This window comes from Solenopsis invicta, chromosome 6 (genome assembly GCF_016802725.1).
Source record: "Solenopsis invicta isolate M01_SB chromosome 6, UNIL_Sinv_3.0, whole genome shotgun sequence".
Taxonomy (NCBI): domain Eukaryota; kingdom Metazoa; phylum Arthropoda; class Insecta; order Hymenoptera; family Formicidae; genus Solenopsis; species Solenopsis invicta.
Window position 1 is genome coordinate 5,514,936 of NC_052669.1, and position 15,580 is coordinate 5,530,515.

The following is a 15,580-nucleotide window of genomic DNA, read 5'->3' on the forward strand; positions in this document are numbered from 1 at the left end:
ATAAAACATTGTTAGATAAAAACTGGTTTGCTAAATCTTGAACATTTTGTATTGGCAATTAAATTTCACATCTTAAATAAAAATCGAATTAAAGGGTAAACCAAGCCGGATGTGCATTTTCATATTATTTATAATATGATCAACAATACATTGACAGACACATCTTAAATTCTGTTTCTATGCCTGCGAGATACGCTTGCGTTCGCGACGGTCGGCAGAAATTCCATTGTATCTTGTTATATTTCGTAACTCTTCGTTGCACTTTTTTTGTCATTAGTAGTTTTTCCCTGCTGTGGAATTTAAAAGAAAATAGTACACACGTATTTCCAGAACAGTTCCCGTCACTCCCTCGTTTTTCTTTGCGTTGCGCATTTCCGCGTTCCCCATTACGATGGTCCTTTTTATCACGGCGCATAATACCACGATCGCGTATAACACCACTCTCCATAACTAAGCCCATCTACGACGCAATGGGTAGTCGAGCTTTACTTTTATTATAGCTTTGAGTGTGACGCTTTATTATTGCGCGACTTTGTTCATACATATACATGCCGTACACCGTCGAGCACGCGTCGTCGTGGGCGCAACCTCTCGCGACCCAGAATAAATTGAAATATTTTACACGAATCTCTCACACGTATCTACACGTGCTCGCGTGTCTATGGGACACGATTCCGACGCTTGCCTTTCCGCGTTGTCCACGGCTTTCTTGTCGTGTCGTGTGAGCAGTGTAGTTTCACTTTAGTTCTTTCTCGGGGAAACGACGATACGATTCCTTCACGGCCGAACGAGCAATTCCCCGTAAACTCGGTTACCTTCGACGATTCAATACGCCACGTGTACGTACGTGGTGTGCGATCGGACTTCTCCTATCGGTGTAAATGTCGTCAAACGATTTTTCAATTACTAGACACTACCCGATAATCGCGCGATGCTCATTTGAAAGTTCTTTTTACGTCGGACTATGAGACTTTTATCTAGTCAAATTAGAACGATGCATGTTATAAATTTAAAACAAACTGAAAAATAAAATAACTTTAAGAACGGAATGTTATTAATAATATAATTGCTTTTGAATAAGCCATAGATATGTGAAATGTAGTAAATGATTACTCCCTCCTCCCTCCCCTTGTCCCTCTGTTCATTATATGTAGTTTATTTTAAAATTGATAACAAATTTTTTTAATTTGAAAGATCGTTAAGACTTCATTCGTTAATATATTACGCGTCGTGTAATCAAAAGAAAACTCTGATTTTCGTAATTTAAAAAATTTCGTAATATTTAGAATATCAAAAAAGATACACTCGACGTATTCAACCACAAAGCATCCTACATCAAAGCGAGTATGTAGTCGTAAAAGTAATTGCGTTTTACAGCTTGTCCCGTTGCGCGCAACACAAAAGGATCTCGTCTATTGATATTAAAATGTAAGACAAGAAAACGGAAAGAAAGGGAGCGAGAGAAAGAGAGAAGTTTATGTATATAGTTATCCATCTTATTTTTTATCTCGCTTCATATAAAGTGTTGACACTAAACACGGGCGAACTTGATGGAAAGAAAAATTGCAATATCATAAGATCAAGAGAATTATACTGGAACAGAATCTTTCTCGTGCTTAAAAAGAATTCGTTTATAAATGTAAATAAATGATGCTTTTTAAAAATTCTGTACATTGTGTGCTTTTCCCATATTGAATAAGATTGAGCGAGTATCAAAGAATTCGAGTCATACATATTTACGAATGAAGTATTCTACTTGCTAAACCTTTGTTATCTCTCAGGGGTTTATGAATGAGGAATCCTCCCTTTTTCATATTAAATATAATCCAGACTTTGTGAATGTACGTGTATTATATAAATTGGTGCGTACACAAAATTGTATCATGTGATAATTTCTTAAACATACCTTACATCATTAGTGTAGATTGAGTGGATTGACGCTGAACGATAGACATGGTCCCCGTCAAACATGGTTAGCCAAAAAAAATCGATAGGTATGAATTTTGCAACAACTCGATTTTCCCGTTACGCGGACACGTAATCACATCACCCGATCACCGATATTGCGTGTCCATTAAAACTCTGATCGACCCTTTTTCAATGAACGTATCGCGACCTATATCGTGTCACGACAGCGCAGTAGGATGCATCGCCTTCGTGCAATCTCTTTTCGCAAAGATCTCTGAATTCAGCCTCATCTACTCCGTAATATAAAGAGTAGATTGGCGCCGCTAAATCTTTGCGGAAAGCCGTAAAACTTGAGCGCTCCCGCGTACGTTGTTGAGCACAATGGCGGTCTATGATATACGATGCACATTCTCTCGCACACGTATACACAAACCACACCGGGTCCTGATAGTGTACCCAGGTCCATTTTTTGCCAGGTCTATATAAAACGGGACAAAGGATTGATAAACATATGATGGGACTTTTGCTGGTTTTTTGTTTTTTTGTTCAAATTATCTCGCACATGATTTCGATTAATAAAAAGAATGAGAAATAAAATAGAGAAGTATTAAGAAGAGTGAGAAAGTCGACGGTTTTAACATAAATTCTCAACTTGTATAAAAAGATATTTATAGAAGAAAATTTTATAAACACACACTTTTTCTCTCTTTAAAAGAATACGCATATTATAAATGATTATAAAATTTGAGTATAAGTATAAAAAAATTCTATTCCTCTCTAATAATGTTAGAATTGGTAGAAAAAAATTTTCACAGCAGTGCAATAATTTCGCGTTATATACTGCCAGAGTTCACGACGACGTTGAATTAATCTCCGATTCTTTGCGGATTACACGACAAACGATATTTTTCTTTCGCGAACAAATGTTTTTATTGCTGGCGACAAAGCAGCTCGTAAAGCTTGCGCGTTAAACTCCTTCTCAGGAAGATCGTTTCCGTTTATCGAGCGACGAGACAAATATTTTCGAAACGAAGTTTGCTCATCGCTCGTGGTTTCGTTTGCGGGAGAACCGATAGTTTTCCCGCCGCTCCGATTTCTATAACTTGCAACGTTAGAGCAAATCTTTCGTTCCCTTCTCTCACTACGTATGTTCGAGCGAATCGAAGATTTTTCCATGAAATTGGTATCGTAGATCAGGTCGAAAGCTCCACTTTGTTTGACCCGGAGGCTCTCCAACCTGTTACCCGGCATCCCGGATATATCGACGTTTAAGACATATCTGCAGGAGGTCGCCTTCGAAAAATTTATCGGGTACTCGCGATAGATTTCGAGATTTGTCTCAAAATTCATCGTCTATGACGTATCGCCGCGATGTGGCGGTCTTCAATTCGATTTATTTGCCTGCGTCTGCCACCGAGTTCGAGTTTTATTGAATGATTTATCGAAACAGACGTGAACGTAAATCTAGGTTTAAACTAATCCGTTGCTGTTAAAATATTTCGCATTCCGTGGATTACATACATTCTTTATCCACGACGTATTCGTTTGCTTTTATTCACAATTGCCATTTGCCGATTTGTCAATTCTGTTTCTACGTCTACAATTTTTTTATATCAAACGAAGACGTAAAATTTTACGATTATTCTATAAGCAAAGTGTTGTAAAAAAAAAGAATGCTGCGCTTGATAAACTTCTATTAACGATTCAATAGAAACAATAACGCTGAATTACAATGCAACATGAGAGAGTATTTTACTCACGTCAACTTTGACACCATTGACGTCATAGATGTGGGAATTTTTATCTCGGAGTACGTATTTGTAGAATACCTCGTGGTCCTTGTACCATGTGATACCATAGAGACGGTCTCTCTCCCGATCATATCTGAAACAAACGATCGAACGAGACATTATTAAATGTATTCCGCAACTGTTTACTGAGTTATTAGTAAAGACACCTGAGACACCAAGCCCAGAGACAACTATTGCAATATTACAATATTCTCGATATAATGTTGCATTACGTGCATTGTTTTACCACATAAAGATATGATACATGTGACATGCTACACGTATTGCGTATAAATACCTGACAAATATATTTACAATATAAATTAATCAAACAATTAAATTATGTAGTATATTCGTGTATAACACATTATCTTTTTAGTTAATTTGTTAATTTCACCGAAGAATCGCGTTTGTCAATTATAATTCAGAAAGTCCGTTTCATTCGTAATATGTACAATAACTTCTGACAAAATTAAATATTCAGTGTATTAGAATAGACTGTGTAACAGATATTGGGTGTCGTGTCATTTTGAAAATTTAATGTTCATTAAGTAGTCATAAATCCATGATCTATATCTGGGTAAATTATATATCCATAGTCTTCTTATCAAATTTGAAATTTTATTAATTAATTTACTTCTGTTATTTTTAGCACGTCAACTAACGTTTTCCGTGAAAAAATATTTCATGTAGATATCTAATAAATTTTTTCACATGGTACATATGAGATTCAGGAATATGAATTAAAAAAAAAAAAGAATTTTATGGAATTAATTGAGATTTAATATGTAAAAAATGGCTATTTTGCGATATTAAAAATTTTTTTATATGTATAAAAAAAGGACAACGTTATCTTGAAACTTTGATCAGTAGTCATGAATATATTGTTCATCTCCTGCATTTAAAATGCATTTTTTCTACTTATATTTTATTTTTTAATCATGATATGAAGGATTTAAGTATAGGGTTTTGCTGGGATAGACAATATTCTTTAAGAAATTAATATTTTTGCTTTCAAAAGTTGAAGTATCGTTAAACTGTTTGCCAGTCGGTCTAGAAAACAATTGTGCGAAGTTAGAATTTCTCATCGCAAGAATTATCCTAAAAAAATGTAAAATTTGTAAAATAATTGGGTCTTATACTAACACGCGTACAGTTTATTCACGACGCATCAACACTATTTCATCATTGCGAATCTTTATCGCAGATTGGCAGTGAAGTTCTGGAAGCTAATTGTATGGATATCTGCACGGGCCAACCAATGCGCCTACCCTTTCGCTACTAAAGGGCATCCTCCCGTCCACCTATTCACAAGCCGCTTTTATCGTGGACGCAATTTACGTATCCACGGGCTAATCGGTTCTGCGGTTCATTCGGTTCACAATAGAGACGAGTCGTGGAAACGAGCGAATACTGACGCGCTGGGAATAAAAGTGAAATGAACGCGCGCCCCATTCGTGTGCCGAGGCTTTAGATCGCATCCTTAATTGGTCCTCGTTCGATTATCTCTATCGTCGGATCGCGCTATTAATTGAAATAGTCCTCTCTCTCTCTCCCTCTCTCTCTCGTTTTTAAGAGTAGTACGAACGAGGCACTCCTGAACCCCGCGTCTCTAACGTGCTGCTTATTGCCGTATGATTAACAGATCCCCACTGAACGTTTAGAGCTTGGGACATCTGCGGCCCCGTTCGATGTCACTTTATTAAATTTTAATAGCTTCCTGGAAGCAATCTACATAGACATTACATATTTACATTTGCGATGAGCAACGCATTAACACCTCGGAGTGCATTAATTCCGTTCCGATAAAACATTAATCTTATGGCTGTATCTTGTACCGTACATTTGCTCAAATTGACATACGGGGGAACGTGCTGGACTCGAGAGTGCAAAGATTGAACATTTCACACAATTTTTACGACATCCACGCATCCATTGAACGCCGACAGAACACAGATGTAGTAGTTTTTTCGTTGGTAGGTGATTATAACAACGGATCACAAATGTCATAAAATACTGCATTGATGGAAGGAAAAAAGAGAGGAGGCAGGAAGCATAGAGAGAGAGAGAGAGAGAGAGAGAGTCGTTTGAAAAATTGCTGGTATATCAGAGGCTTTTTACGATCATCCAAAACAGACTGGTCCTAAAGGCATCGACCATAAACGCGATTTTCCTGAACTCGCTCGGCGTTCGTATGTTGTTTTAACGTGATTACGTCCGGCAGGAAGGATCGAAGGGACTGTTCGCGTGACGAGACTCGAATGTAGGGCGAGTACTATTGCAATAATTGATCGATATCCCGTGATCGGAGCGCACGGTCGCGGTAGTCCGTCATTTCGCTAATCGCGGATTACCCTTGTTGTATTTGGAACGGCAAATCGAAAATATCAGTTGCATCGTGATTTTTGTTAAATAACATATATCGACTGGCGTACAATATAGATAATTCTCTCTTATTGCGTAACGTTTCATAATCGTTACACGCTCCTCCTGTGTTTGCATTCATAGTGATCAATAATCCTTCGCAAAGATGCATGCATGTACACACGTATTACACGTGGATCTTTACATTTGCATTACATTCAAGAAAATGCACCGAGATTATTAAGTCAAAAGTTACAAGAGAGGCAAAATGAGGTCGTTATCGATAACTACGATTAACTATTACGGCGAAAGCCAAAAGCTTCCTTCGTTTCCTCTTTTGCTCGAGTAACAAATTAGTCGCCAACTCGAGTAACAAATTCATCTTCATATCTATGTTCGTTCACAATTAAATTCCATCTTTGATATTATGTTCGGAACGATTGATCCGACCGGAAGAGAGTACCTTACTCCACGACCGCGCATTTGTCGTTTTCGCTATAATCACCCTTCTAGATAGCCCTCCCCACCGTTCCATCTCGTTAAATTGCATTTCAATGGAGTTTCTCGGTCATGCTCCGATAAACCTTTTGAGCGGTTAGTTCGCCGGTTAGGACAAAGAGAATCGCTTCTTCGACCCCGTCATCGCCATGTTCTTACGAGTGATGCGTTTGCAAAAGTAACCGCATGTGCTCTCTCTTGGTCTTTCTCTCTCTCTCTCTCTCTAGACTCGTATCCGATTCGTCTATGTTCATCAAACGGACGTCATTAGAAGATATTAGATATTGTAGTAATATGATCTTATCTGATTTTAATGAGAGAATTAATAATCAGAACTATTCATTCTTCTTGGTACAATTAATCGAGGTCACGACTAAAAATAAACATGTTTGTAATTAAAAAATTCACCTTGTTAAAGATAAGGAAGAACATGTACGAAATAATGACACTATGAGATCTTAAAAAAACTGCTATTTCTTAAAAAAAAAAGCATGCTTGTAACAATTTGACGAAAATTAACATAATTGAAATAATAATATATTTAAGAATAAAATAAAAAAATGATCGATGGCAAAAAGTAAAAAAATACAAAATGTGTAATTGATATATATTTTGTATTTTTCAGAGTTTTTTTAGCTCAACTACTCAATTCGTATTGTTACTTTAAACGAATTTAAAGCAATTTTCCTTAAGCCACTCTTGGAATAATACAGCTTTATTTGCTATGACAATCGCAAAGCCAAATTTCGCAAAATCCGATGAAGATACGGTATAAGAGAATGGATAATGCAGGAAAAGCTAAATTTAAACGTCAAAGCCTTGTTCAGAGCTATGAGATTTAAAAGACGAGATTCAGAAATACTACGGTCTTTGCGAATTTCGCTCTTAAGCTCTTAAGACTTACTTAAAAATATCCGTTCAACTATTCGGAGTAAACTTGTTTCATTTTTGCGACTTCTCAGCGTGCAGCGCGCTATTTTCGCTATCGCGAAAAAAAAAGCGACGGAAAGTAGTGCAAGAAGATACGATGTGTATTAAGGTGCCGCGTAAAAGGGCCGTCTGGCGATTGCCACCGGCCGTCTGGCATATATTGCATCGTTTCAGAAATGCGGTGGAGTACGCTAGCGAAGGACCGTGGTTCGCATCGAGGATGCATCCGCGAGCAAGCGAAGTCGTGTTACCACCGGTAACGTCGGGGAAACGTTATTCCCCGAAGAGAATCGCGCAGGAGGAGGCGGTTCTCCGGGTCGCGTCGGACACGTCGGACGCGATAATGCACGCTCCGCTGCAATGTCGGTCTCATTGCGCCGTTGCACCGTTGCAGTGACGTACCCTGGGGGGGCATTCGTGGGCTGTGTGTTGGTGGCGGTAACACCGCTCCGCCAGCACGTGCAGCAAAGCCCTGGAAAAGGGATTGCCGCATTCGAGCGTAGGTGCACAATTTCGAGCGCCGCGTCGTGGGATTGATTTGCATTCTCTGGCTCATTTGCTGGGTCGTGTCCTGCGGGAATTCTTTGCTCTTCCACTCTCTCGCTCTCTTCCGCTTTGCTCTCGCACATGCTCTTCTTCCCCCTCTCTCCTTTAGCTTTCATCTTCTCCTTCCTTTCTCCATTGCCTATGTGATATATTCTTCCAATGCTTTGTACGCCTGTCGATTTCTCGACGTTCTTCTTTAACAAACATAATCTATTTCTATTTTTTGTGAACCATTACCGTCTTTTACTGCTGTCCTTTGTTTTAGTAAATAGTCTACATTTTTTTGCGATTACTAATATAGAAATAGGCTCTTGATTCAAGATTATCAATGTTATATTTTAATGCAAAATTAACCAAAAAACGAACTATTCGTGCAAATTGTTATTTAACGAGGAACTAAGGAGATTTAAATATCTTGTACTATTTTTTTAATCATTGCCAAATTCATGTTAATTTAATTGCGTTAATGTCAGATAATGTATGATTTTTGCTTGAGTTAAATACGTCTATTGCTGTTATTTAAATTTCATGATTTTATTCAATAAATCCGTTTATTGTAAATTCAACCGTAGTTTTTTTTTACGAGCGAAACAAGATTTTAATATTTTACATTTTAGTATGTATAAAAAAATATTTCATTTAAAAAAGCCATAGAGTGCGATACGGTACCGATTGCGTTCGTGCGCGGCAAGATTTGAAATCAATTTGCAATTTGATAAACGCGAAATCAAGTCGTGCCGAGACCGTTCGGGCTAGTAAGATCGAGGAAAATGTCGCAATGATGAATGAGATTCGCGGGGCAATCGAGGTGAAATTCAACGATTAGACAGAGCGAGAATGGAGGACTGTGAAACTTGTAATAGGAAATTCTCTGTGGTGAAATTATACGGAGGAAGGAGTGCGTGTAATGTTGAAGCCAACGTGTAGCAATGAATCTTCATTTCGGATACACCAATCGTATAAATTTTAACCGCGCGTTAGTCTATCAAACAGGTGCGAGAATTCTAAAATGGTTCTCGCATTTACTTACTCAAACTGTAGGAATTTAACAAGAATAATTCTAATAAATAAATAATATAGTAAGTAAATCGATTGATCAAAATGTCGAACATAAGCGAAAAATCAATATCGAATCTTGATACTTAATAATAATATTGCATGAATTATACAATTCCTAGCTCATGCGAACTGCGCGCCGATTATTTGTTGATCTTGAACTACAATATATAATACAGCTCAGAAAAATCTAAAAATGTTACCATCAGAAAACAATGGTATTTTACGTTCTTTTTGATTCTCATTTGAACATGTAAAACGTCGAATAATTTAGCTAATGGCGAATTAACGGTATAACTGGCTTCAAAGCTTTGTCGTATTAAATAAACATGTTGGGGATATTAATTAAAATGAGACAGTCGATCGGTAACTTATACGAGTTCATACAACAGACCGATATATAAACATGTAAATACAATACTCAATAATTTTGGTCATATGATTTTCTACATATTATCGCTAATAGTTACATACGTTACGAATATAAAAGAGATTTATTAACATTATTCGATCGCGCGTGTTATTTTTCGTTTTAAGATACGCTTCATAAGTACACTGCGCTATTATAGATGCTAAAGCAGGATTTATTGGTATCTGCGATAATTACCCGATTTGATTTGCATAAAGATTTGAGTATGATTATACGTTAACAATTATTTGGTTATTATTGAATCTCTCTCTTAGCGCAAGATAATGTAGCCTGAATGGATAATCGGATCGGAATTCTTCATGAAAAACTTGAAAAGTGTCATAGTTGCTTGACATTCTCACTCGAGGTTTTCCAACTGATTTAATTATCTGCAGAATTTCTAGAAAACCGATAATTAAAGGGTTGACGATCTAGTCGCAAGCGCGTCACGAATAATTTTCGTTTCCAGAGAGGTGAATTGCACGCGCGAGAAATTGCTGCTGTAGAGATGGCGATATAAACGTCGAATAAACTGACCAGAGAAGTTCGTGTGCCAGCAAGAGCAAACTAATTTGTGATTTATGTGTATCGTGGAAGATATTTCGATAATCATGGCCTATTTAGAACATTCACCTGACTGTTAATACATTTATTTATCATAAAAAAATGGCAAAAGACATAATTGATAATTTAATCGAAACACGTTATTTTTTAATTATCTTTTATTTCCCGACTAACGATACTATTTTCATAATATTGTTTCCTTAGCTTTGTGTTTATTAATTAATTATATTGTAAAATATATACATTTGTAAGGTATGCAGATTTAATAATTTGAAGATGAAAGGCTCGCGGTAAATATTTTAGTAATGCAGAGAAGTCTTCCTTAAATATTTTTTTATCTCGTACTTTATGCATTTTAAACGCCTTATTCCTCTTAAGATAAATAAAAATACGCTCATCCTGCGCAAATCGAAACAAAAAACACTCTTTGCATGCAAATATTTCCTAAAAGTCCTTAGATGAAAAAGATGATTTTATGCTGAAGTATTCTAACATTTAGCTAGATATAGAGCTGAAAATAATTTTTAGACCATCAAAATAATTATGTAGGGCGCTCAAACTGGTCATTAGAATGTTAAAACATTTTGCAGTATTCCTTATGCTCGAACGTCTTTCATAATTATTTTAATGGCCTAAATTATTTTCAAATTTGTATCCAGCTAAATTTTTAGATATTTCAGCAAAACCGTTTTTCTATGTAAATAATAGATAATAGGTAACTGCTGTTAAGTAAATTAAATTGTAGTATCGATCGTCACGAACGTTAAATTGCTCCACCTGATATCTTTTGCGAGACCAAGTTACGCAAACGCCAGGTCCTTCTACAAGGGTCCTCCCGAAGTATCTGCAGGCAGTGTATCGCAATTCAAAAGTCCTAATTAAGCACGCAACATTAGGTACAAGTTTGCGAATCTGTACGGGAATCTGGAAGCTTCGTTATATCTTTGCAGTTTGGAGAAGTGAAACGTCAATATCGCAACGAATCTCCTTGCTGGAAGTTCCTGCCTCTGACAAAATAATTTTCCCAGTACAGCATATGGTCGCCCTTCCTTGGAGATACTTGTGTATCTTCACAGTGAAGATACGAAACTTCTTAGTTAAATTAAACGTATCAAATCAATGCGAATTACATTACGGCGGAAATACACGTGATGAAAGAGAATACTTTAGAATATGAATGAAATAATACAATTATTGAAAATTAACTTTTAATTAAATTAATTAAATTATTATAAATTATTGTTACTTTAACAAGTGTTTGTTTTATTGTAAAATGAGGATTTTATTAAAAACAATGTAGCCTTGTGATTTTTTTAATTAATAATTTTCTCTAGAAAAATCATAAAATATGTAGCACAACTAGCACATGTATAAAATATGTAGTTACAAACAAAATCTCACTTTTCTGTATAATAGAAGTTATTACTCGCATAATTTGAAAAGATCATACGATGGTTCACTGCTACGATCCGCACTCAAGTGGTGGATTAAGGTATCATGGGAAAGGTGGTAAGAGGATAAGGAGTCAAAATGTGGAAATCGCAGGACAAAGAAGATGCTGTACTCGTAGAATTCCCTTTCTTTCGCGTTTTCTTACGTTTCTAACTTATGACATTGCTGTATTGTACGTTATCTCCTTGATACACAATCAAGTATAGAATTAAAGTTCAATTTTATAAACATAAAGAAAAAAACATTAAAATGTGAGATAAAAGAATATAATAAATTGTTTCTTTTTCTTCCGTTAGAAAATCGTCAAATAATGCAAAAGCGAAAACGATTTCACGATAAATATGTATATGAAAAGGAATAATATGATAGGTTGCGCTTGGAAAAAAAATAAGCTTATAAGAAATTACTTTAAAGTCCCTTTGAAATATGAAATAATTCAACCATTTAGCAGAACTATAATATAAATTACATCTTTGTAAGAAAAAATATTTGTCAGAACATTTGATAAAAACATTGTCTACTTAATCTTTACTGTAACTTTAGTGAGTCTCGAAAAAATATACAATGCAAAATTTTATCTTATGTAAGAATCATTAAGCATGAAGTCTAGCCGAAATATTAAGTATACATTTTGTTAAATAGCTTCTTTCATTAATATATCCAACGGCTCAATTACTCTTGGATTCATAATTTACATAATAATCGTCTACGCGAAGTAGCATGATATACTTCCGATTACTGTAAATTTCAACGGAACACGGCGAGTTCTAGTGTGAAGGAAGTGAGAAGGAGGGAGGGAAAACCGAGTGCGATTACTTCCACCAGTTTTCCTCTTTCTCTCTCTCACTTTCCCTCTTATTACTGTCTCAAGATTTCATTCGCTGCCGCTGGATCGGCGTGCCAGTCGGATTAATGTTTCAGAAATTCAATTACGAGTTCCTTGACAGCTGTCTGAGTCGAGTAGGATCCAATTAATGCTCGCAATGCGGGCGTCGTTGTTCCCACCCCTCCTCCTCCGAGTTCGTTTAAAACATCGAACTGGAAGTACCGCGGAAACAAGTGCAATAACGCGTGCGGGAAGGTACAGTATCTTATAAAATGAAGCGAAATGACAAGCAGGTTGAAAAGCTAAAGTGTCTCGGTTTATGCAATAGTCGATGCGACGTCGGGGCTACATGCTCTGAAGAGCGTCCGCGACAAGGGGTAAGAGGGTAAAAGCGTGAGAGGGTCGTCGATCGAAGGGCGCGGAGAGAACAACGCTGCGCTCCACTTTCTCCACGATTTCTCGAGACACCGTAGAAAAAGCGTATGTTCCAATTTGTAGGCGCTTCGCGCGCTTTCACAGTCTCGTTTACGACGTTACGTGGGGAGCATATTGTTTCCTCTGGCAAATACGATACCCGTTCGACGACGAATAAAGATGTGGAGGTCGTGGCTGATCCGATCAACGGGGAGCTGAATGCGTTAAGTTATTTTTTTTTATTACATTTTTCATTTAGTGCTGATTTGTATACAAATAACGTTGCAAATTCTAACTTGATGTTTTAGATTATACCTAATTTTATAACAATATTCAATTTTTTTATCGAAAACAAATTAATTTATTATATTATAGGCCTTTTTGGAACATGCTGCAAAAGGTAAGATTCAAGGTCTCTTAAATCGTGTCGTCTTTCAAAGTATCAAATTTAATTAAAATCATTAAAAATGTAAGGAATCGTTAACTGATATTTTCTTTATTAATAATTTTTTGAAAAAAATATCAAATATTTAATAATTATTAAATAATAATATAAAGATAAGAACGTCGAAACAAAACTCGTTTCAATTTATTTTTATAATTGACATCTTTTTGTTCATATACATAATATTAAAATTATTAGTTTTACTATTATCACATTTTTCAGACTTATATTAATATCATTTTTTATCAAATTTAAAATGGCATTATTTAAGAAATTTGAAGAATTTTAAAATTGATTTAATCTTTGAAATAATTGCAAATATGTATATGCAATGAATGTAAAATATTCTACAATAAATTTTCTTTCATGAATATAAAGATTCTGTATAAAATTACGTGTAAAATTATACTGTTATCAACTACATAAATTTATCAAAAGCTGACAATAGCTGACCTAATTTTTGAAAGTATTATTAACACACATAAAATACATGATATAATATAACCTGTTGAAATTTTATCTGTATTACTCATTTATTTCATATTATTAAATACTGTTTATTTAATTTATATTAAGTAAAAGTATTAATGTAAAATATTGAAAAAATATGATTTAAGAGACCTCAGTACGCATTCAACAACACTCTCCTACAAATGTTTTCCTCGTGATAAAAATATTAATTGGAACAATAAGATCGCCAAATAAAAGTTCAAAAATACAGATTATATTATGCAATAATTTTCAAGCACTGCATAAACAATGGCAGAATGTTTTGTATCCTTTTTAGTTAAAGAGATGATATCTTTATTTCAAATCTTCATGCGCCTGTCTTTGTCAAAAAATAGAGATATATTACAGAGAAAGAGAAGATGGGGGGAGGGGAGAAGAACGGTCGTGTGCGGCATATGCATGGCGCAGATTAACGTAAAGTGCTTCATGCGACGTACGTGCAATGACACTGCATACCATATTTTATGGAATTTGCGCAAAACAAGTATCCGTGTCACGCTTTAATACATAAATTCTGTCGAGCTTGTGGAATACCGTCGCCGTTATCCATAAATTAACGCGTTATCCATAAATATATAATGTTAAATAAATTTCTGTAAGTATAATATATATATATAAGCAATGTTATTAAATATGGGGATCAAAGTCGAATGCCGCGGAACAAAAGGGATCCTTGGCGGCCGCTTGGGCGAAAGAACACGTCTCGAATCGGATCTTAGTACCGCGGAAACGTCTAAGAGAAAATGTTTTCTACCGGGATAAATCGTCCGTCATATAAGAATAACAGGAAAGTTTGAATTCAATATCGCAGCGTCGCGTCGGTTCTCGTTCGTAAGTTATTGAGTTTCAAAGTGCAATAGTCAATTCGACGGTACGTGCCGCGCGTACACTGCCGTCGCCGATTCGCCGGCGGTCGATGTGACGAATTTTACTTCCGAACTTTGAAATCCAATAACTCACGGCTCGGTCATCGAATCGACGTGTTACTGGACGGTTTGCCGAGTTTCGGGCAAGCTCATCGCTCTTCATGCGTTTCGCTCCTTGCGACACACGGCAGACTCTAGGACGCCGAATTTATGGAGCTGGTTCGACGATGTATATCTTAGCATTAGATATGAGCTCGGTAATCGTATCTTATCTAGTGTTGAACCTATAAATTTCGTTTGTTCAAATTTCGCAACTGCAAATACGTCAAGATGATTTCTCTCGACGTAAAAGGGAGAGAGAGAGAGAGAAAGAAAAGAGATTTAGTTGTGAACAAGGGACATTTTTGAATAACAATATCTTCCGTGTCAGTTTAGAGCTGTTGTTTTTCAAAAAAAAAATCTATAAACGTGCAATAGAGATGTTTCGCAGGCAATGCATATTCTATCCAAAAAACAACAATTCAATTGATCCAAAAAACTTGTTCAAAAGTTCCTCGGATTTAAAACTACTCCGTTTTACATCACAATTTTTCAGTTTTATAATATTAAAAATTATCACGGAAATTTTGTTGAATTAATATTTCATCATTAATTTTAAATGATAGATGAAAACAGTAAACAGTTTTATCCTTTTGTGTTTAAACTTTTATATAAAATTTTTTTAACAGAATTAAAATAAAACGCGTAACACGATTTTTTTATTGCATTTTTTTATTGTTAGGCAAAATATTAAAAACTAGACACTATTTTAAGGTAGCACAAATAATACAAAAACCCTTTGAATACCGTTTGCATAGAAAAAAAAAACACAAAATAGTACTATATATTTTTATCACTATACTCTTCGATGTTTTTTTTATCACAGCATATTTTGTTGTTGCACTATACTGAAAAACATTTTTGTAGCATGTTTTCGCAAGAGCAGTGATATCTCGCACCGAT

The 15,580-nt window shown here is 35.7% G+C and overlaps 1 protein-coding gene across 2 annotated transcripts in view; it reads right to left on the reverse strand.

Moving 5' to 3' along the window:
• Positions 1–15,580, reverse strand: part of LOC105200921 (cell adhesion molecule 2) — an 88,122-nt gene that overhangs the window by 31,421 nt on the left and 41,121 nt on the right. For both annotated transcript variants that reach the window (XM_039450207.1, XM_011168726.3), the window contains one exon: positions 3,669–3,792. In XM_039450207.1, the coding sequence (XP_039306141.1) occupies positions 3,669–3,792 (124 nt within the window). The remainder of the gene's footprint in view (positions 1–3,668; positions 3,793–15,580) is intronic.